The 24,465-nt window shown below is 38.1% G+C and overlaps 1 protein-coding gene across 3 annotated transcripts in view; it reads left to right on the top strand.

Annotated features, from left to right (window-relative positions):
• CRPPA (CDP-L-ribitol pyrophosphorylase A) overlaps positions 1–24,465 on the top strand; it is a 180,461-nt gene that overhangs the window by 4,975 nt on the left and 151,021 nt on the right. For all 3 annotated transcript variants that reach the window (XM_080665301.1, XM_080665300.1, XM_080665299.1), the window contains exons 2-3: positions 7,638–7,914; positions 19,863–20,012. In XM_080665301.1, coding sequence (XP_080521427.1) covers positions 7,638–7,914; positions 19,863–20,012 — 427 coding nt within the window. The remainder of the gene's footprint in view (positions 1–7,637; positions 7,915–19,862; positions 20,013–24,465) is intronic.

Raw genomic sequence — 24,465 nt, 5'->3', positions numbered from 1 at the left:
GGTATTATTGGCAGGGCATAAAGCTCTGACAGTTAAATTGTAAAATTGGCTCACAGCTGAGAGACTCATACATCTAAATTTTACTTTAAAAAAAGTCTTTTCAGATCTGAAGGAGGAAGTAAAAATTTCTGCCAGTAATCTAATTTTTGGCTTTAAATATCTAAGGAAAGAAAGCATCATTAAGGAGGATTAGACTACCTGGACTAGCTAAACAGATTAAAATGGCAACCACAACAAAAGCAAGTTAAAGATGCAAATTTTGGCTTATTGAGATTTTTGGCAGTGGTGGTGGGCTGGGTGGGGTGATGATTCTTGACAATAGATTTGAACAATATCTGGCATAGCCTTCCCCTTAGCTCCTGAACTTTCTCCAGTTCTCTTAGGTGGGGGACACTGCTTAAGATAACTTGTTCCTTGATATGGTCCCATGCTCATCAAAACCTTATTATGAATTGGCTTCCCATACAAATCTTCTGTAGGAGGAAAATGTGCTATCCCACTAATAAAAAGCATTCCAGACCCTGTGAAAGTAGTGTATATCATTTTATATTAAAACCTTGGCATTCTAATTCATGTTTCAATCCTTCATTAGTTTGGTTAATATGAGTTAGTCTTGAATCTGGTAACTCCAGATGAATTTGAAAAAAAAAATCTGTCTTATCCATTTATATGTGTTTATTATGGAAACTCTATTTTGTGATTGAGATTGGGTTGCTTTTTTACCACTTTAAAAATCAATGAGAGCCCATTTTTACTAAGTGTTTTAAGACTCTATGGTATGTCTTTCAGTCTATTAATTTATGGATTATATGATTTTATGTTTTCTCCTTGTCTTTCATATTTGCTTTCTGTGCACTTATAAAAAAAGTTCTCTCTGATATTTCTGAAACCACTGCAAATTCTGTTAGAACAAGATAGAACAGAAATAAATACATAAACATTAATCCAAATGAGCGATGTTGATTGCTTGAATTAAGCTGAAAGTAGGAATGGAGTAGGGAAGCCAGGAGAAATATTTAGACAGGAATTGACAGGTTTTAGTGATTAATTGGATAAGGGATTCAGAAATAGGCATTTAGGAAGCTTTTAGTTGATTGATTGCTCAGATATATGAATTTGACTTTAAAAAATTTTGTCTTAATGCTTCATTAATAAAAGGGTCAAGTCTGAGTCAGAGGAAGGGATGGGCCTATATTTTGTACAAAAAAATACAAAAAGACTACATTTTGTAGAGATCAGATGATTAGAGATTTGTGTTAAGTTCCCAGTGGCTCTCATAAGGCTCCTTCAACACTAAAGATAAGATCAGTTCTGGTGGACTCAGCTTGACCTCTGGAAGCCTTCATGGGCGGTAGTAAGGAGACTTGACTTGTGAAGGCAGTCAGAAGCCAGCCCTTTTGAACAGATTCAATATTTTGCTTCTAAAATATCAAGATGGGCCACAGTACAATGTAGAAGACTGTCATGGCAACGAGTCATAGCTGCCACTGTCCCTAGGGGCCAAACTTTTTGGCCTCATGACAGTACTTTAGAGGTGTTAAGAGGGCCTGATTTTCCCATCTGTTTCTTTTTTAAAACGTTTGTTTACATCTTCTGTTTTCAGCTGATCTTATTAAACTATCTGAGCAGAGTACTCCTCTAAATATCTTATTCTGGGAGAAAATAACATCTGAGGTATTATATTTTTTTCTGAAAATATCTGTAGGTGTAATGGAGCTTGAGGCCAGGTTTGTAGTTTTCCCATGGAATGTGCTAGGAAGGAAATACCTAGGAGATCTTGATAAAATCCAGACACAGGGGGTTCAGTGTGGACTTGCCTTCAGCTGAGGAGGTCAACCAGATCCATTTATTCAGCAAATATTTGTGCAGTAGGCACTGTGTGAGGTACTTAGGTTCTTTCTCCGTTTCATGATTCTACATTATTAAATTTTAATACTGTGAAAGGCTCTTAATTCTATAACTAGAAAAGAATGTGAATAAATCCTCTGAAACACAAACAGTATTTATAAAGGCTTGCAAGTGCTGGGGATATGCTTGGGTTGCCGAACAAAACAGCATAATAAGCCCATTATCTCCAAGAATGGTCTAAAATGGTGTTTTTCAAACTTTTTTATTGTGACCTGTTATAAGAATTACACTTTGATTCATGACTGTGACAAACACATACTTATACACAAGCACACATTGGAAAGAATTTCATGAAAACAACCTATCCTTACTATTTGCTATGCATTCTAAATTTTCTATTAACTTCTAGTTCATTTACTCAGAAATATTAGTCTAATCTTACTAAACTGATTTTACAGCACACTAGTGGGTCCTGAAATCTGAAGTTTGAGAAACACTGGTTTAAAACACTTTTCTATTTTAGAACTTCATACAATGGTGTTGAAATAACCTAAAGCCAGGAGTTTATCTGTTGGTAATTATTTATATCCATCTAGTTTGCTTTCTGTTTGATGGACCATAGATGATTATTTTATAGCTACTTTAAGGCATTCTGATGAAATTGGGATTTACCTTTGGGAGTTCATTAATTCATGAACAGATGTTTGAATGACTATTCTATGTCAAGCAGTGTCCCATCATCTTTCTCCCTCTTAATTGTTCTATATATTAACATTTAATTCAACTTAATTTTTGATAAAAAACAGCATTATTATGTCTTTAAAAGTTGCTTTTAACCTATTTTTCTGGTAGACTATAATATGAAAAGCAACAGAGATAACTTAGGGTACAAGTTAAGCTCTTGTCTTATAAAACAATCCTGCCCACCGATTTAGTTGGGCATGCTTTTATAATTTCTCTATCTTAAAAATAAGCTTAGTGTGATGTTGCATTAATAAACAACTGAAATATATTTTTTACTTTTAGAAATTCTTTTCTATAAATAAACTCAAGAGCAGTTTTTATTCCTTTGTAATTGTTTACGCTTTCTCTTCTCTATTCTTTGATTCATTGAACAGATGTTTATTGACATATGGTCTGCAAGGTCAGGAATTCTGCCAGGGTTTGTTCACTATTATATCACCAGTGTCTAGCATAGTGACTGGCAAATGCTAGATGCTTGATGTCTGTTGAGTGACTAAATGAACACACGGATGAAGGAATACCTACTTTTGCTTGAATTATAAGAAAGTTGATGTTTTGTTTTCTTTTACCACAAATGCAGCAATGTATATGGTTCAACACTAATAACATAAATGAAGTGCTGGCCCTGACCGGTTTGGCTCAGTGGATAGAGCGTCAGCCTGTGGACTGAAGGGTCCCCGGGTTCGATTCCGGTCAAGGGCATGTACCTTGGTTGTGGGCACATCCCCGGTGTGAGGTGTGCAGGAGGCAGCTGATCGATGTTTCTCTCTCATCGATGTTTCTAACTCTCTATACCTCTCTCTTCCTCTCTGTAAAAAATTAATAAAATATATTTAAAATAAATAAATAAATAAATAAATGAAGTGCTGGAGACACAATAATTCAGACATAATATTATCTCTCTGGAATATTATGGCCTCTTTCTCAGAGACAGTGTTAATGCATTTATGGAGGTTAACAATGTGAGTTCCAAAATCAAACTGGGTTCTCCCAGGTCCCTTCATTCCTAACTATGTGACCATAGACAGATCACTGCATCTGTATCCACTGTAAAATGGAAATTATATAGTAACTTCTCTCATAGAGCTGATATGAATATTGAGATACTATAGGATATTGCAGGCAAATGCTCCAGTACCTGGCACCTAGCAGGCAATCAGTACATCTTAGTTGCTGTTTCTACTATTAATATTACTGAAAGTTTAGTAGGTGCCAAGCCCTGGGGTGTAGTCTTTTCTTTCTGTGAGTTAGCAGGGATATAGAAAAGAAAACAGAATACAGTATGATGCTTGATAAGACTCCCTAGTGATAAGAGCCTTCTGGAAGCAATGCTTCACCCAGAATAACAGGGACATCTTGCTGGAGGAGGCCATACCCAAACTGACAACTGAAGAGAGTAGGACTCAGCCTAGAGTAGGTGGGGATAGGGGGGTGACAGGGTCAGGAGATAGTGTTGAGAGGCAAAGGAAGCAGCACAAGCAGTGTCATGGGTGTGAGAGAGAATGTGTTCAGTAGAGTAAGAGGGATATGGAGAGATCAAGTGGTGCAGGGAGAAGTAGGCTGAGGTCAGGAAGTGAAGGGCCCTGCTCAAGAGCCTGCAGGTTTGCACTTGAAGAAAACCATCTAGAACTGGTGAGGATGGTTTTTGTTGCGATAAAATGAGAAGGAGACCAGCAAAGAGGTTGGTGTAATACATTATGGGAGAGCTGTGCCAATGCAGACAGAATCTTGGGAAACCCCATATTTTGGGAACACTGAGGAACTGTCACTGTTACTTGCTAAGGGCTTTGTTAAGTACAGTATAACTCTAAACCATGTCAGTATAGTGTAAGTTGTATCAATTTTAAATTTGCAATAAAAGGAGTGGAGAATGGGTGGGCTAAAAAACAAAGAGCACCCATACTTAGCTTATTCCAAAATTCCTTTTATTGCCTGCACAGATTGCCATATAATTTATTCTTTGGTATTCTGTGAGTTAATCCCCTCACATTATTTACATATGTAAGTAATTTGGCCCTCTAGGAGACATAGGATCTAGGAATTAAAGAGTAAAACATCTCAAAACAAAACAATCCACAAAACCACATTGCAGAGGAAAGGCTGTCTTTATTCTTGATTTTTATAGCTAACCAGGTTAATGAAGAGAACTTCCTGTATTCTCATAATCTTTGAAACTATGCAGTGTTGTAAGGTGTTGCACTGCTCCTGGTAGATGAGACAGACTAAAGTCATTTATTCATTCAACAAATAATTGAATACCTCCTAGGTATAAAGTGTAAAGCAATGAACAAAACAGTTCCTGCTATCATGGAACCTACATTCTAAAGGATGGCATGTTGTATTATCTTGACGAAAAATGATAAAAACATATTTTTTTATCCAAGTATTTTATTTTTATTTTTGGCATAAATTGGTAGTGTAGGAAAATTAGGTATCAGATATCTCTCTGATTTGTTTCCCAGATTATTAGAGACAGTATAGTGTTGTGAGGATTACATGAGAGTTAGAATATTACTAATGTTTAGGATATAGTGCTTAATTTATGTTAACTATTATTATTTACATTATATGATAATTGACTTATATTGCCAATGTTATTGGCTAATGTAGATTACCTCTAACTTACCTCTTAATTCCCATCTAGAAGCTCCATCTGGTAGCCAGACTACCATCGTTGTCTTGCCCAGACTTTAGCAGTAGCCTCCTACCTGGTCTATCGTCATTCTTTCTCTGTCTACTCCGTCTATTTTTCACCTTGCAGCCAGAGTAAAATTTATGCTGTAAAATTAGTTTCCTATTGCTTCTGTAAAAAATTTCCATGAACCAAGTGGCTTAAAGCAATAGAAATTTATCTTACACTTCTGCAGGTCAGAAGCCCCAAATCAGTCCCAGTGGGCTAAAATAAAGATACTGACAGTGCTATGTTTCTTCTGGATGCTCTAGGGACAGTCCATTTATTTGGCATTTTCTAGATTCTATTTGTGCTCCTGAATCACTCTGTGATCACACCTCCTTCTTTGACTCATCTGCCTCTCTCTTTCATGTATGAGGACTCGTGATTATATTGCACCCACCAAGATAGTTGAGGATGATCTTTCCATCTCAAGACCCTTAATCACATCTGCATCATTGCTTTGGTGTGTAAGGTTACATAGTCACAGGTTTTGGGAGCTAGGAGATGGACAGCTTTCGGGGGCCATTATTCTGCTACCATCATGTCATAGAACAGTGTCTAGAACATTGGTGTAAATGAGTTTGTTTGTTAGTTTATTTATTTGCATAAATGTCTTGTTATGAATTAAGCTTTTCTATGGGTTCCTAATACTTTTAGGATCAAAGACTTAAACCCCTACCTTGGCCTGGGAGGTCCGCATGGCCTCCCCAGCCCTGTGCTTTCCTGGGCCTCCATCCACTTCAAGCGCTTTTTTCCCCCTTGCTCATAGAACTCCATTTCTTCCCAGCTTTTTAGGACCTTGCTGTGGCCTCTGCTCACACCAGCCTTCTCTCCCTCCCTAACCCCTTTGCTTGTTTTCCTGCCACTCTCAGCTTGCATGGTAGAGCAAACTCTTCTTAAAGGGTTTTACACTTTATACCTAGGAGGTATTCAATTATTTGTTGAACGAATAAATGACTTTAGTCAGTCTCATCTTCATCTTGAACTTTTCTCTGCTGGTTAAATATTCTACTTGTACACAGTCCTGGAGCCTGGACTGCTCTTTCATAGCACTTGATCACAACTTGCAATTCTTTATTGGTGTTCTTATTTGTTGCATCTGTAAGCTCTGTGAAGGCAGTGACTGTTTCCATTGTATACTCAATGCTGATAATTTATTTGGTGCTCAGTAAATATTTGTTAAGGGAATGGACTTAAAATGAAAAGACAGCATGCCTGTTGAGTAACTCTTGGTTCTGTTCATCAGTATAGTATTCTTGTAGCCCCAGGCAGAATGGAGTTTTGGATTATGCAAAGGATTTGTTCAATAACAGACAGTAGGAGATTGATAATTATTGAATGTTGTTCATTCATTTTTTTTTCAATCAAGTGGAGAGTTAATTTCACTACTTAGTACTTTAAGACCCCTCTTTCATCTCTTTAAAACTATATTTGACTTGAACATATTGACTCTCATAGACTAGGGATTTCATTAAATTTTAAAGTGGCCTTCATTCAGATTTGATGTCATGGTTCAGAGGGTGTTTTCCTGGTTTAGGCCTGTGGGCTGTGGAACATTGTGTCTAAAATGGCATTACCCTTTGTTAGCACTGGTGTTCAAGAGAAGTCTGCCAAACTTCTTTAACATAGCCATCACTCAATGTATGTCAGTGGCTCTTTTTTAAGAAAATGTTTTACAATAGGAAAAAAAAAGTTTTAAATTTTGTATCTGACTCAACAGATTAATTTCTTTTTTTAAATTTTATATTTTACTAAATTATGAGTTTTTCCCATTTTATTCAAGCTGGATTTATATTTATATTAATTTATTGTAGTTTCCTCATTTAAGCTACAATATTTCACTCTGATGTAAGCAAAGTTTGAGTTAGTTATCCACCTTTGTTGTCAGTTCAGTGAACTTTCTGGAAGAAAGAGACAGAGCTTTTGGAGTTTAAAAGTGCTTTGAAGGGTTCCTATTCTATGAGAAAAAAATTATTTGGAGAAAATCAATTTAAAAGCATATTCTTGTTATATTCTTTTTTCTCTACTGATTAATATTGTAATTATTGAAATTTAACTTTTAAGTCAAAATCTATACTATATCTATATATCATATCTATTTTCACGCTATAGATAATTTCACACTATATATTGTGAAATACTATGTTTATATCTGTCTGTTTCTATATAGTGTGACATAGACACTGATGTTTTATTTTTTAATCTCTTTACTAGACTTGATAAAAATACATAAAACTGGTTAACTTTCAGTTTTTAGTATTTCTATGAAGATATACTAGTACTTACTAAAATTAATTTTCTGTTATTAGCTTAACTTTGGTTGTTGTATCCAAATCAATCTATATAAAATGTGTATGTACTTTCCTTTTAGAGTATGTTGGATAAAGGACATTGTCGTGTCAGTAACTAGAGAGAACATGGAAGCAATGAAGGTTATTATTCAGAAGTACCAGCATAAGCGCATCTCACTAGTCGAAGCTGGAGTGACCCGCCACAGGTCAATATTCAATGGTCTAAAAGCTCTGGCTGAGGATCAGCCAGACTCCAAGCTCTTGAAGCCAGAAGTAGTGATTATCCATGATGCTGTGAGACCTTTTGTGGAGGAAGAGATTCTCCTTAAAGTGGCCACAGCTGCTAAGGAATATGGGGTAAGTATTTTTACTTATGTGAATGGATAAAAGAGGCAAACACTATATAAAGTGGTTCATTTGCTGAGTTTTGATGGAATTATTTTTAAATGTGAAGTTATTAAAATGGGCATGATGATCTGAAGCGGTTAGAGTAATTTGTTTTAGGAAGTTTATAGATTGTGAGATTGTTCTGGAATTTATCTTTGCTATAGTCATTTATCCTCATAATGTAATATGAGCTATTTGGAGAAGAATGTAGTAATACTGTCCTCAGAGTATGGAAAATGTCTAAGAATTCAGTCAAAATTCCAATATGTATGTATGAATGTGTGTGTATATATTCTAAATTTCCTTAAAATGGTTAGAATAGTGATCCAATAGCTTCAGGAAATCCAGGCACTACTTCCTGCAACCCGCATACTGTTCTAATCATAAAAAACATAAATGCAATTAATAGGAACTTATACTGGTAGTTGAAGTTCTTATGTTGGTGGGAAGAATTGGCATCTTTTATAACTACTGGCCAATAAATTGCAAAATATTGGCCTGAATCAAATACTATCCAAGGCAAGAAAAGAGTGACGACTGTTCAGTCAAAGACACTTCACAATTTTTTCCCCATGGATTCCTTGTCCTTTGTTCTCATAAATTGTGTTCTATAGACTCTGAACAGATTTTCTTCTTTTCTTAGCCCCAAATTTTCAAGCTCTACCAAAAGGTCTTATTCAGATAAATCATTTTCTAAGTAAGCTACACAGTGTGACAGCCCCTGAGGTGGTATACATACTAAAGATAACTGTGATTTTTTTAAACTTCCATTACATATTGGACAAAACAAAACAAATTAATGTAGATGTATTAATTACCTCAAGAGACTAAGATGTACAATATTAAGGCTTACATTAGAGTTTCCTGCATACAGGAACTCAAAAGTATCACAAGGACACAGTTTTGCTCTCTTCATTGTGTATGCACCATTCTTGGGTTCCACGGATTTGATGACCTCAGTAGGACCAGCAGTGAAATTCTTTTAGGGTTTGTTCATCCTTACTCTTGATGATAGTTTGTCTGGGTATACAGATTCTAAGGCTTCAGCTTTTAACTCCCAATACTTTGAAAATATATGATACAACTGTTTCCTGGCTTTTATCCAGCTTTTGGAAGTCGGCTAACTATGAAAAGACATGGATTTTGTGTGCTTTTATTTTTCCTCCCTTTCTCTGACAGTAGGCCTCAACATGTCTTCTCCTGAAATCCCTGTGCTCTGATCTCCCCACCCCAACATCTCTCCAAGGTTTTGTAATATTACAGTTTAGACACTATCTTGCTTGCCACAACTCTGCAGACCTACCCATGGCTATTGTATTTAGCTAAGAGTTCTAATTGCCTAGGACCTTTTGAGCACTGGTTTATGGAACATTTTACTGAATTCTCATAAAACCAGGTCCCCTTGTATTGGGTTGCTTTCTAATATTTAAAACAAGAGGGATTTTTGCATCTGATAGCAGGCTCCACATTGTAATTTCTTTCTATATTTGAATATTGGTGTGGCAGAGGGTCTCTCAAGCTTGGCATTTTGATAAGATAATTCTTCGTTGTGGGAGCTGTCCTGTGCACTGTGGGTGGTTAGCAGCATCCCTGTTTACCCCCCAACTCCCACACCAGTTATATGGTAGATAATAAATTTACAGGCTTAGAACATAATTAATCATAATATCACACATGATTTTGTCCTTCTTTCTCCCCCCCCCATTTTATTGATATATAATGAACATACAGCACTAAATAAGTTTAAGGTATACAGCATAACGACTTGACTTAACATAGATTGTCATCACCAGCTTGTTCCTTTTCTTAAGGTAAATAGTTGTCTCTGTAATTTAGTGAGCAATTGGGTATGATGTCAGTTTAAAAATGGCTCTGGATATTTTGTTTCTTGAACAGTTAAAGGACTTCCATAGTGGTAGAATCTTACAGAGGGCTTAAAATCAAAGGTTTATGTGGACATCCTTTCTTGTATAGGAAGAATATACATTTCTTCATTAAACATTAACTAGTTTTTACTTAGAAAGTCTTTGAGTCATCTTCTAAAGAGAAACTGAAATGTATATAATAACCAGAAACTTTGACATGTGGTGTGTGGGCATGTTCGTATGTGATCTGTTTGGATTCTGCAGCATGACTATAATTACCAATGATTGATAGCACTTTGGAAATTCTATTTTTATTTGTATGCATCAGGAAGAATGTACTTTCCCACCACTCAATTTTGCAACTTTGTGTAGTATATTCTGGGCATGTTCTAAAATAGAGAAGGAAGATCACTTGGTGGAAATTTGACATTGGGTAGAGGTAACCAAGGCTAACTGTCACTTGTTCTGATCTCTGTTGGATGGTTTTGCTGATGAGAAAGTGCCATTGAAGGGCAGAGTTTAGTCCTGGGAGGGGGTTCAGGTAATGAGCTCCCCTGGGTCATTGGATCCTGAGTCATTAACTATTGGAGAGACACTTTGGTGTTGATTAAATCCTAGCTGTGATGAATCAGTGTTATTTGTGAGTAAGCAGTGAGTTCTGATTTAGTGGTAAATTTTAGACCTACTTTGATAAAGATTTAAATGCCATAGAATGAGTGAAACTTGATTTGTTTCTGATGCTGGAGAAGATACTGTGTGAAAAAGCTTTTGTTTTACTGCATTACTTGAAATTACCAACCCCTGTATATCTGTTCAATGAATTACCTTAAAATGAAGTTGGAAAAGGGGTAGATCAAGGCAAGATGAGTATATCTAGGGATTATAATGAAATAAATACATACATATTCAAGTGTGACATACCTGGTCATATTAGATTTAAGGTAAATGTTACTAGCTTAGCTTCCAGGAATTAAAATTCAGTAGTATGTAAAATGGAGAATTCCTTTTTTCTTTCTGCTTGTATTTACTTTTAGGGGTATTTTGCAGTGACATAGTAACTTGGACAGAGGTTTTTCTAAAATATCTATATCTCTATATTGAATAAATAATAGATTCTTTTTATTTGTCAAAAAGGAAGTTGGAAGTATTCTATTAGAAAATATTCAAAATCTTATAATTGCTAATGATTAGCTTTGAAGATCATACTCTGTAAATATTTATTAAGTAGTGTTTCAATAAAGACAAATCAGCTTCAGTGATCGGCAAACTCGTTAGTCAACAGAGCCAAATATCAACAGTACAACAATTGAAATTTCTTTTGAGAGCTAAATTTTTTAAACTTAAACTTCTTCTAACACCACTTCTTCAAAATAGACTCGCCCAGGCCGTGGTATTTTGTGGAAGAGCCACACTCAAGGGGCCAAAGAGCCACATGTGGCTCGCGAGCCACAGTTTGCTGACCACGGAGCTAACTGAAATTGTATTTACAAGGTCGGAGGATTTCTGATATACATTATCATAATTAGCTTGAATGCAGATGGCTGAGGAGTAATGCCTGTTCGCACCTGCTGTGTGGATGGATGATTAGCATTGTTCAATTTTGCTTTAAAAAGTGAACAGTAGAGGTGGGGTTCATTATTTCCACATTGTATGCTTTAAATCTATAACGATTTCCATGCATTGACATGTGGAAATACTTTGATAGATTAGCCTGAGAGGCAAGTAATCACTGTGGTGCTGAGCTGTTAAGCTTCCATTCAGGCTTATTATACTAATTCCCAAGGAGACAGTGTATTTGATCACTTGGGAATCATACTTCATATAACAGGCTCCCCAGGTCACTGCATCTGGGAGGCAACTAACCATCTTTGTCCATACTTGTGTCATAATTTGATGCGTAGAATTTCAGAAAAGATCATATACTTGAGGATTCATTGCATGTTTATTTCTGAACAAATGTCCCTTACCAGGGAACTAGATATACCGTACATGTCTATTAGCATTAGCATCTTTCTTCTATACTGTTTATACCAGAGAGCTGGAATAGTAGTCAGAGAAAAGAAAGGTCAGCAAAGGAGTTATTTCCACTTGTGGCCCTTTTTCTGGGCCTTTTGTTTAGTAAAACCCCAGAAGCTGGTAATTGCCTGTATTTTCGATTGTCTTCATATTGTACTACTTTCTAAATGATATTTTGGATTCCATAGGTAAGGACTTACTAATTCTTGGAATTCCCCATTCTGCCATGGCATATCAAATACGTATGATTTTTGGTCTCAAGAAGTTAGTTTTTAATAATAAAGAATGAGTCCATAAATACACATTTAGAAATGCTGAAAACATACAGAACACTTTGGACACCTTCAGATCTGTCACTTGGTATAATGAATCAAATTTTAGTAGTCAGTTTGAAACTGTGTCCCTGCCCTGATCTTATTTACTCCTCCCAGATGGATAACACTATCTTGAACTTTGTTTTTATTGCTCTCTTGCTTTTTTTCTTCAGTTTTGTAGCATGTATCCCTAAAGAACATTTGTTATGTTTGTATGATTTGTTTTTATATTTTATTTTTTGAGGTATAATTGACATATAATTAACATACATTTGTATGGTATTCTAAATCTTATGTTTTGCATATATCTTGACAGCTTTTTTTTTGCACAATATATTTTGGGAAATGTATGCATGTGAATCTGCAGCTATAGTTCATTCATTCATGATCACTGCTTTATGTATAGCAATAACTATAGAAAAAAAACTTTTCTGTTTCATTGCATCTCAATATTTTGAAAAACTGGCTATTTTAAATAATATATTTTATAAGTTTTATTTTTTTATTTTTATTTTTTTAAAATATATTTTATTGATTTTTTACAGAGAGGAAGGAAGAGGGATAGATAGTCAGAAACATCAATGAGAGAGAAACATCTATCAGCTGCCTCTTGCACACCTCCTACTGGGGATGTGCCCGCAACCAAGTTACATGCCCTTGACCGGAATCAAACCTGGGACCTTTCAGTCCGCAGGCTGACGCTCTATCCACTGAGCCAAACCGGTTTTGGCAATATATTTTATAAGTTTTAGATATGGATTCTCTCCTTCCCACATCCCTAGGAGCTGTTGTTTGCTTATTTGTTTGCGACTTTGCTGATCTATTTTAGTGAAGGCTTTTCCTCTACAGGGTGAAGCCTCTGGTGTCACTTCTCAGAGGGGACCATCTTGGGCGTGTGGTCTTAGCAGGGTCCTCTTTGACCGTCTTCCCTGATCTTTCTGTTATACTGACTGCCACTGTTGACATCACACCTAATTGATAAGCTTCATTTATTGCCAACTCTTTGCTCTTTTTTTGGGGGGGTGGGGGGTGGGGCAGGGGACAATGCTCTGGGCATAAATTGCTCTACAGTTTGATCCATTAAGTTCTGGTCCTTTTGCAGGGGTGGTTTTTGAGGCCAGTGTTGGAGGTTTGTTCTTATTCCAGGGAGGCTCTTGTTGTTTCTTTCCCTGGTGTTCTCTGGTTAACTAGCCGGCCTACAGCTTCGCTTTTCCGTCTCCTGTGTCTGCTGGCCTCCTCTTAATTACTTATCATGACAATCTCATTTCATTTGAGAGTGTCCTTGGGCTTAAACTTCCAAATAGAGTGATTTCCCTTGGGGAAAGCTTCGTAGCCCTCTGTTCTTAGAGCCTGTCTCCTGCCTTGTGAACAATCACTGCACCACTTCTTTGGAGATGTGGGTGGGCAGGATGACTGTTTCTTTCAGACTGATACCCCTGCTTCATGAGCAGGGTGCTGCAGGGGGGCCTTAGGAGCAGATCCTTACCCTGTAGGTGGGTGTCTCTAACCTCTTGGCCACTCTTGCCTGTTATTTAGCTTCTGTGGGAGACATGGAACTGGGTGAGATGGGAAACGTTAGCACTCTGCTTCTCCCATTGGGAACTAGGACAAAAGGGAGCCCCATTTTTTGGCCATACCTATTCTAAGAGGAACTTCAGCCATACTAAACTGGGTGTGGAATGAGAGAAGAAATGGATATGACTTAAGCACCACAGGCTCTGTCTGGTCTCACCAAGATTTAGAAGGTTTTCTTGAATAAAGTTTCCTAATTTGCTGAATGCCCTTAGGACAATTTTCAATGGCTTTTCCATGTTTTGTTTTGTTTTTAAAATACTTTTCACTATTTATAATTTGCTCGGGAGAAAATCTGCGGAGCTTCTCATGTTGACACTTGTATGTCTCATGTTCTCTTTTAAATAAATTTTTATTTCATGGCCTGGCATAAAATTAGCCATAAGTAGTTGCAATGGAAATTTAATTTTTTTCTTAAAAAGCAGTGTATGTATATACATGTGTGCACATGTGTTTCTTTCCTGTTTTGTCTTCTAACCCCTACTGATAGGCTTGACCAGTTGGGCTTGTTCCTTACTTACCTTTCACCTACTTGGACATTACTTCCTCCCTGTCACCCTCGGATGGTCTCATTTTTATGCCTCGGGTCCAAATTTTTATTTGCGTCACTGGAAATGGTGACAGTTTGTAAACTGTCTACATGGCTCATACATTAGCTTTGATTTTTAGCCAGTCTCTTGGCTTCTGTAAACTAGTTCATAGACTATCTTTCTTGCTCAGATGTTGGTCTTCAGGCCAAATGTGTTGTATTTGTATATTAGCTTCATGTGCTGCAATCCCCATGTAGCAATTACGGGGGAGATAGGATATTTTGGATAAAATATAAGGAGGTTTGGTTTAATTGCCTACCATAGGAACTATATTGTAAGGCTACTTCTCCAAGACAGCTGTTTGGTAATGACCTCTAAGTCTATATTACAAAGACACTGTATTAAAGCTAAAGGCAAAAATTGTCAGATATGAAGGTGTGTTTTTTAATAAAATTTAGATACCTCTATAAATGAAACAGAGCTTTTATCAGAACAATTGATATTAATGGATATTTTGACTGAGGGAGCATTCCATTAATGCTATGTTTGAAGAGAACTGTTTTTCACTGGAATTAGAGCAAAACATAAATTCATTCTTACGTAGGTTGTTGAGTCTCATTTTGGGGATCTTAGGGAAAATGTCTGTTTCCTTAATTTTCTAATGTGTAAGTTAAATCTTTTGAAAGCATACTAATTAGGAATTCATTTCAGTTCTTTCATATAGTCTTTCTCTTTCTTCCATCTTTAGAGAATACCCAATTATATCATTGCATCCATTTTTAGTATTTGACTTCAATGGCCTGTATAAAAAGGATTTTATTTTATTTTATTTATTTATTTTTTTAAATAAATCTTTATTCAGATTATTACAATTGTTTCTCCTTTTTCCCCCCATAGTTCCCCTCCACCCGGTTCCCACCCCACCTTCTGCCCTTACCTCCCCCACACTGTCCTCATCCATAGGTGTATGATTTTTGTCCAGTCTCTTCCTGAACCCCCCATACCCCTTTCCCCCTGAGAATTATCAGTCCACTCCCTTTCTATGCCCCTGATTCTATTATATTCACCAGATTATTCTGTTCCTCAGGTTTTTAATTCACTTGATTTTTAGGTTCACTTGTTGATAGATATGTATTTGTTGTTCATAATTTTTATCTTTACTTTTTTCTTCTTCCTCTTCTTTAAGAATACCTTTCAGCATTTCATATAATACTGGTTTGGTGGTGATGAACTCCTTTAGCTTTTTCTTATCTGTGAAGCTCTTTATCTGACCTTCAATTCTGAATGATAGCTTTGCTGGGTAGAGTAATCTTGGTTGTAGGTTCTTGCTGTTCATCACATTGAAAATTTCTTGCCACTCCCGTCTGGCCTGCATAGTTTCTGTTGAGAAATCAGCTGACAGTCATATGGATGCTCCCTTGTAGGTAATTAACTGTTTTTCTCTTGCTGCTTTTAATATTCTTTCTTTGTCTTTTGCCCTTGGCATTTTAATTATGAAGTGTCTTGGTGTGGTCCTCTTTGGGTTCCTTTTGTTTGGGGTTCTGTGCGCTTCCTGGACTTGTAAGTCTATTTCTTTCACCAGGTGGGGGAAGTTTTTTGGTCATTATTTCTTCAAATAGGTTCTCAGTATCTTGCTCTCTCTCTTCTTCTGGCACCCCCATAATTCTGATGTTGGTACGCTTGAAGTTGTCCCAGAGTCCTCTTACACTATCTTCAACTTTTTGGATTTTTTTTTTCTTTTTCTTTTTCGGTTGAGTGTTTTTTGCTTCTTTGTATTTCAATTCTTTGACTTGATTCTTGTGTTCCTCTAGTCTGTTGTTGGGTCTCTGTATAATATTTTTTATTTCAGTCAGTGTATGTTTAATTTCTAGTTGGTCCTTTTTCATATCTTCGAGGGTTTCATTATATTTATCGGCCTTTTCTAGGATGTTCTTGAAAAGCCTTATAACCGTGGTTTTGAATTCTATATCCAGTCATTTGTTTTCCTCCATTTCTTTCATTTGTGATCTGTTTCTTTGACGCCGCATTTTCACTGCTTTCCTGAGTTGGTAGGGTAGATTTGTGTGCTAGGTTTCCTATATGGCCCAGTGGGTCAGCCTCCCCAGTTACCTGAGGTGGATACTCTTGGTGCACCCCTTTGTGGACTGTGTATACAGCCTTGTTGTAATTAAGTCTTGATTGTTGTTGGTATCACTGGGAGGAATTGACCTCCAGGCCAGTTGGCTGTAAGGATCAGCTGTGTCTACGCTGGGAGAAGTTCGGTGCTGGAGACAGCCTTATAGGATTAGACTTGCCAAATTGCAATAGCCTCTGTGCTCAGCTTGGATGGGGTGGAGTCTGAAGGCGGAGCAGACGGTCTTGGCTTCCCGTCAGCCTTGCCCTTGCGCCCATGCGCGCCTTCAGACCTCTGCCTTCCCCGGCTCCTGAGTCTCCGCCTGAGAGTCCAGATTCCCCCCACAAGAGTGTGGGTCCCCAGGGGCTCGCCTGGAACTGGGGTTCAGTGCAGTCAGAACTGGGGCTCAGTACAGTCAGAACTGGGGCTCAGTGCAGTCAGGAGCTTCGGACTCCCTTCCACTAGGAAAAGCCTGTGGCAACCTCCGCAGCCTTTGTGTGCACTGGCACACGCGCGCCTTCAGACTTCTGCCTTCCCCGGCTCCCGAGTCTCCGCCTGAGAGTCCAGATTCCCCCCGTAAGAGCATGGGTCCCCAGGGGCTCGCCTGGAACTGGGGTTCAGTGCAGTCAGAACTGGGGTTCAGTGCTGTCGGGGGCTTCCTTCCCCCTTCCACCAGATAAAGTCAGCCAGGCTCTCAGCCGCCCTTCCTCTCTGTGCGTACAAAGACCCTTTGCCTTACCTCCAATTCTCTGTGAGATTTTCTCTTTCCTTCTAGTTGTAGAATTTTCACTCAGCCAGCTTTCCTGTGGTTCTGGATGGTGTCCGTTCTATCTTTTAGTTGTAGTTTTGAAATTGTTGTACGAGGCAGCAGTTTAGGTGCTTACCTATGCCGCCATCTTGGTTTCTCCCTAAAAAGGATTTTAAACCTATGATGAAGAAAATTTTCTACCTCTTATATATGGAACTGTAATATTATGAGATTGGTTCTTGGTGTGACATGATTTGGTTTATGAACCAAATGAACACTTGTTCAAATATTTTCTTTTTTTTTTTTTAATCTTTATTGTTCAGATTATTACAGTTGTTCTTCTTTTTTCCCCCCCATAGCTCCCCTCCACCCGGTTCCCACCCCACCCCACCCCATGCCCTTACCCACCCCACACTATCCTCATCCATAGGTGTATGATTTTTGTTCAGTCTCTTCCTGCACCCCCAAACCCCTTTCCCCCCAAGGATTGTCAGTACAGTCCCTTTCTATGCCCCTGATTCTATTATATTCACCAGATTATTCTGTTCATCAGATTTTTTATTCACTTGATTTTTAGATTCACTTGTTGATAGATATGTATTTGTTGTTCATAATTTTTATCTTTACCTTTTTCTTCTTCTTCCTCTTCTTAAATAATACCTTTCAGCATTTGATATAATACTGGTTTGGAGGTGATGAACTCCTTTAGCTTTTTCTTATCTGTGAAGCTCTTTATCTGACCTTCAATTCTAAATGATAGCTTTGCTGGGTAGAGTAATCTTGGTTGTAGGTTCTTGCGATTCATCACTTTGAATATTTCTTGTCACTCCCGTCTGGCTTGCATAGTTTCTGTTGAGAAATCAGCTGACAGTCATATGGATACTCCCTTGCAGGTAACTTACTGTTTTTCTCTTGCTGCTTTTAATATTCTTTCTTTGTCTTTTGCCCTTGGCATTTTAATTATGAAGTGTCTTGGTGTGGTCCTCTTTGGATTCCTTTTGTTTGGGGTTCTCTGCACTTCCTAGACTTATAAGTCTATTTCTTTCACCAGGTGGGGGAAGTTTTTGGTCATTATTTCTTCAAATAGGTTCTCAGTATCTTGCTCTCTCTCTTCTTCTGGCACCCCCATAATTCTGATGTTGGTACGCTTGAAGTTGTCCCAGAGGCTCCTTACACTATCTTCAACTTTTTGGATTCTTTTTCTTTTTGCTTTTCCTGTTGGGTGTTTTTTGCTTCTTCATATTTCAAATCTTTGACTTGATTCTTGGCATCCTCTAGTCTGCTGTTGGATCTCTGTATATTATTCTTTATTTAAGTCAGTGTATGCTTAATTTCTAGTTGGTCCTTCTTCATATCCTTGAGGGTCTCACTAAATTTCTCAGAGGTTTCTAGAAGATTCTTGAGTAACCTTATAACCGTGGTTTTGAACTCTATATCCAGTAGTTTGCTTTCCTCCATTTCTGTCATTTGTGACCTGTTTCTTTGTCTCTGCATTTTAGCTGCTTCCCTGAGTTGATAGAGTGGCTTTGTGTGCTAGGTGTCCTGTAGGGCCCAGTGGCTCAGCCTCCCCAGTTACCTGCGGTGGACACTCTTGGTGCACCCCTTTGTGGGCTGTATGCACAGTCTTGTTGTAGTTAAGCCTTGATTGTTATTGGTATCACTGGGAAGAATTGACCTCCAGGCCAATTGGCTGTGAGGATCAGCTGTGTCTATGATGGGAGAACTTCTGTTCTGGAGACACCCTTATGAGGCAAGACTTGCTTCAGTGGGGCTTTGGTGCTCACTGAGTCTGTCCCCTGAGTGTGTCCCTTATGGATCTGAGGAGCTGTAATCTGGATGGTCCTACTCTGACCCCTGGGTGCACCAGTTCTTGAATCTCCAAGGAGGTGCTAATTTAGCCTCTGCCTGAGGCCACCCAGCAGGAGCTACAGAGAGATCTGCAGATTCCTCCTCTTTGTTTGGGGTTTGGAGGTGTCCAGATGAGGCCCAGCTGTGAAGCAATGCAAGCTGCTGTGGGGCCTTGGGCCTTCTTTTGGATGTTCTGGGTCTCTCTGACTCAGCTGCAGTTTGATCGATAAGTTTAGGTTTCAAAGGACCTGGCCATTTTTATGCAAAAGCCTCTGCGCACAGCTTGGATGGGGTGGAGTCTCAGGGCAGAGCAAACAGCAATGGCTTCCCGTCAGCCCTGACCTAAGAGGCCCCCAGGTCTCAGTGTCCCGTGGTAATTGCTGTAAGCACCTCTGAGAGAAAGCTGCCCTCGAGTTCTGCCTGCTTCCAGACAGTCCAGTTTCTCCCCGTATGAGTCTGGGTCCCCAGAGTCTCGCCCAGAACTGGAGTTCAGAGCAGTCAGGAGCTTGTGTCTCCCTCCGGCTTGAAAAAGCCAGCCGCGTACTCAGTTGCCAGCCCTCTCCGCATGCGTGCCTCTGTACCTCTGCACTTTACTTCCGCACCTCCTCTGAGTCTCAGTGTGCTTTTCTCTTTCCTTCTAGTTGTAGAATTTCCACTCAGCCAGTCTTCCTGTGGCTCTGGATGATGTCCATTTTATCTTTTAGTTGTAGTTTTGAAGTTGTTGTGTGAGGCAGCAAGTTCAGGTGTTTACCTATGCCGCCATCTTGGTTTCTCCTCAAATATTTTCTTGAGGTAGTTTGTTGAAGGTATGAATAACATCTGCTTTCAAAAATAAGATACAGAGTTTAGAATTTGGCTTCAAAATGTTTTCTAGGTGAAACAATGTCTTGCTTGCCTCTGTTTGTTATTTAGGCAGCAGGAGCCATTCGCCCTCTTGTATCCACTGTCATCAGTCCATCTGCCGATGGTTGCTTAGACCACTCACTGGAACGTGCCAGACACAGAGCAAGTGAAATGCCACAGGCTTTTCTATATGATGTGATCTATGCAGCATATCAGCAGGTAAGAATTCTGGCTTTTTGAGAAAGCTTCTGTGTTGCGGGTCCCTAAGACCACCCCTATATTGGATATTTTCTCGAACTCGTGGGTCTCGGTCTATAGTTGTACTCATGGCTTAAATTGATTACAGTGAAGTAGTGAGGATGCACAGCTGGATCCTGTGAGAAAGAGACATAGTCAGATTCTGGAAGAATCCATGTGCAGGATTCCTTATACTCTCTCCCTCCCCTGAAGGGTAGTACAAACACCACCTATCCCCCTCTCCTCTCCCCGCAGCAAAAAATAAAAATGAAAAATGAACATGTGTATGGTGTTTCTCTCCAAGGAAGCCCATCAGAGACTTGGTGTCCAAGGTATTTGTTGGGATTGGTCATGTAGACATCCTGCCTACCACATAAAAATAAAATCCAGATTCCCAGAGGAAAGCAGGGGTTTAACATAAACCGTATTGTTTATGCAAACACTCTGGGCACAGACAGCCACCCTTATCAGTTAACTCTTCACCGGGAATACTCCAAGAACCAGTTTCCCATGTGCTGGCTCTGGCCCGCCTAGTTAACAGGTGTTTCTAAGTTCAGCAATCTCAGGCTTTTCGTGATACATTTTCTGCACAGCTATGCAGGCATTTTGTTAATCACATTTTAAAAGGTAACTTCTTTGAAAACATCAAATAATTTATGCATGTTTAGATTATACTAGATTACCTTTGTGTTTCATGTTTTGGAGACATTTTTGTACCTATGTAAATTTTACTGCCATACAGTTATTGAGTATCAGGTATTATTCTTGTCCAAAACTTCCCAATGAAATATAAGTTAGAGAGACTCGCCCAGTGCTTGGTTGATGTTAGAAAAATCAGTAAATATGAGATAATAGTAATATGAATATTGACATTTATAATAGAAAAATACCACATATTTTGGATAGAAGGTACTTAATCACATACATACATTAAATTATCATTCAATCTTGACTACCTGTTACTGTTTTAAAATGAGATTATGTAAATTAGAATCCATCTTAATGATATGAATAGTCAGCCATGGTTTATATTGTTTTCTTAAAATAATGAATATGAAGCATAGGAATTTGCCTGTATTTCATCATTAATCCTATAAATGTTATGCTACTATAAATTTCTTTGGCTTTTTTATCCAAATATTCTATTTTATAGCCTACTAGTAAATCTTGCTGAGCTAGACTACATCTGCCATCTTTCTTGAAATTAATGAAAGAATTTATTAAGATAAATTAGACAAATATTAGACAAAAATTTGAATATTCTTTCACAATCCTCACATTAAAGTATCATTTTTTAGCAGTTTTTTGCTGGAGAATTAAGCCCTGATGCAGTGAGGCTGGAGCTCCAATAAAAGTTTCCTCCTTTCTAGAACTTGACTGCCTTCTTATCTTGTTACATATTCCTTAGATATTAGGTAAATGTTTACTTTCCTGCCCTCTGGTCCCCTCCTCAATGTAGGTTAGTGCAGCGCCCTGTTTTTTTCTTCCCAGCATCAAAATTATAATTAATTACTTGGGAAACCATTTATAAAATATCTGATTCTACTACTGGACTCTGAGCCTTGCAATTGTAAGTGTCTGTAAGAACAAGAGAAGACAAACGATGAGGCAAACAGGATACAGAATCAGACTGGAAAGAGGATAGCAAACACAACAGGATTGTTACTTTCTTTCTGGTGGTTTGTCCTGAGTTCATGTTATTGAATAAATCCTGGGAAACATTGTTTTTTCAGTCTGGTAGATTACTGGAAATCTCTTCTGTGTTTGTGCTTTTCTGGTGGGAAAGTTCAAGGTGGGGAATGGAATGTGTGGGAAGAGGCATACAATGGAAATACTTATTCTGTCATGGGCAGGAGGGCCTCTTGGAGTTGCCAAGGGCTTTTTGTTTTATGTTCTAAAACCCCCGATCTCTTTGCTACAGACTTTGGCAAGAAAATCTGCTTTTAAAAAAATAAACAGAAATGAACTGAGAGACATAGTATTTGTCTCTCTTGATTTTTTTTTTTTTTTCACTGTAGGACTTTGCAACTCAAACTAGGTACTGACTTCTGGAAGGCAGGCAGGAGAGGGCGGGAGCCATAAAGACCTTGAGAAGTTACACAGATGGTCACTGAAGACATGCATAAGTGACCATCAGTTTCTAGGCTTTGTATGAGGCAAATGCTGACAGACACTAGTACCCAGGCAGTTCTAATTCATCCTCCTCCAAGGATGACAGAGCTGTCACTTACCAAGTAATTCCATGATCACATGATCTCTATGTGTGCCTAGTAAAGAGATACCATTTTTTAGAGCGAATAAATAGTTTCAAAATGAAAAACTTTCCGGTTGACTTGAATGCTAAAGGAAATCCCATGAGGTATGGGTTCATCCAGAATCAGATGAGAAAATAAATTTTGACCACACTTTGTCATTTGGTCTTAAATTTGTGTAGTGTATGCAGTAGCTTCTGGGTGGTAGCTTAGCGGTTCATGGCCAAAACAAAATCAATTTCCTGGGCAGAGCTAAGAACTTCAATTCTTATTTGACACTCTTTTACTTTAGAAAAATTGCAGAATGATGGGCAGAGTATAGTGAGATACTTTGAGGATATACCTTATCATAAAGGAATATAAATTTTAAAATTTATATAACTTTACTTATACCTTTTTTGCAAACTGTGTTTGTTGTGTTAAGCAGATGAATTAGTGCAAGTTCTTCTGTATATATCTGAATTATGTGCTACTCATCTGTGGTAGGTGTCGCTGTGTCAGTTTGGTTAAATTGGGGACTATTTATCTTGGTTAGATTGGCCCAAAGAACCATATGTCTGAAATTTAGAAGGCTGAAGTAAGCAGAATCCAGTTCTCTCTTCTTTTTACTGTCACAGAAATGCCTGGTGGGTTGCAACCTGTCCTTGCCATCCCGTTGTGTTCCTGAATGCTAGAACCATTGAGTATCACTAGCTCCAGTTCATTACTGGATACTTGGCCGAGACCGTGGCTACACAGAAATAACTGTCCTCATGGCTTTCCCCTGAAGGTCTAACTTTAATGGCTGGATATGCTTATCTAGCCAGGTTTACTAGTCAAGGATATCTATCCTGATCCTTCAACTTGCCCTTTCAGTCCTTTTTTTAAAAAATATATTTTATTGATTTTTTACAGAGAGGAAGGGAGAAGGATAGAGAGAAACATGGATGAGAGAGAAACATCGATCAGCTGCCTCCTGCACACCTCCTACTGGGGATGTGCCCGCAACCAAGGTACATGCCCTTGACCGGAATCGAACCTGGGACCCTTCAGTCCGCAGGCCGACACTCTATACACTGAGCCAAACCGGCTAGGGCGTCCTTCCAGTCTTCGCCTTCTCCAGCGACAAAACTGTACAGTGGCCCTGCCCCCGAGACTGATACATCATCTAATTCAACCAGAGAGTCGTGTCCATATTATGTCCACTAACTTGTACAAGCCACTCTGATTTTTTTTTTTTTACCATCACTAATTTTTTTTTACCTTGATTAGGAAAGAATACATTTTTAGAAGATACACAGGTCTCTTAAAAAGTAATACTTTTACATGGTATTTGGTGCCAAAGTTGTTTGAGTTTTTAATATAGTTTTCTTTTGGGCGTTGTACAAAGTATTGCCGAAAGAACTAGAAGCAAAATTTTACTGGCAGGGTTTACTTTTGTTGGTCTGCTGCCTAGAATATTGAAAAACTCCAATATAATGACATAAAAGTTATTAACCACTAATATTAAAGCTGGCATGTTTAGGAACCACCTTTCTTGTAGAGAATAATGAGATCTGAAATCATTCTCTGGGATCCAACCCTTCTAACTACGTGCCTTTCAACATGTACTAAACATTATGGACCTTTAACAAATAAAAATTTAATCATTTCCCTACACGAGATTTCAAAGTTTGTCATTATTTTATGGTCATTATTATTTGCAGGCATTGATATCCTGAGCAAGAGTTTGCTATTTTAGAATATGATCTAGAGATGGAATTTAGCATTATCTGGTCAGTTAAAGAGATATTTTCATATGCTTTTGAATAAACTAATTTTTTTCTAAAGTTTTTTAGGACTAGTGGAAATCGATTTTTTCACAGAGTATTTTGGACAAAGACTTATTGTTAGTGAAATTTTTTTTTTTTTGTTAGTGAAATTTATATGCATCACTGAATGCCAAGGTAGACATGCACTTCATAAACCTCACAGTAGGTAGTCTGAAACATAAAATAGAGGTGCTAGTTTCCTGCTTACAGCACAGCAGGTCCTCAAAAACATCATTTCGTTCAACATCATTTTGTTACAGCATTGATGAGATGCTGTGGAACTTAACTCTTGTTTATATCAATTAGCCCATGGCAATGATTTTCAGCTGGTATGCTGCAAGAATTTTTAAAACATGCCATTTAGTTAAGGGCACTGACCTCTTTTCCCTTATA

Source organism: Plecotus auritus (genome assembly GCF_963455305.1).
Source record: "Plecotus auritus genome assembly, chromosome: 4".
Classification (NCBI taxonomy): Eukaryota; Metazoa; Chordata; class Mammalia; order Chiroptera; family Vespertilionidae; genus Plecotus; species Plecotus auritus.
The sequence above is the reverse complement of the archived record's forward strand: the minus strand, read 5'-3'. Positions and strand labels throughout refer to the sequence as shown.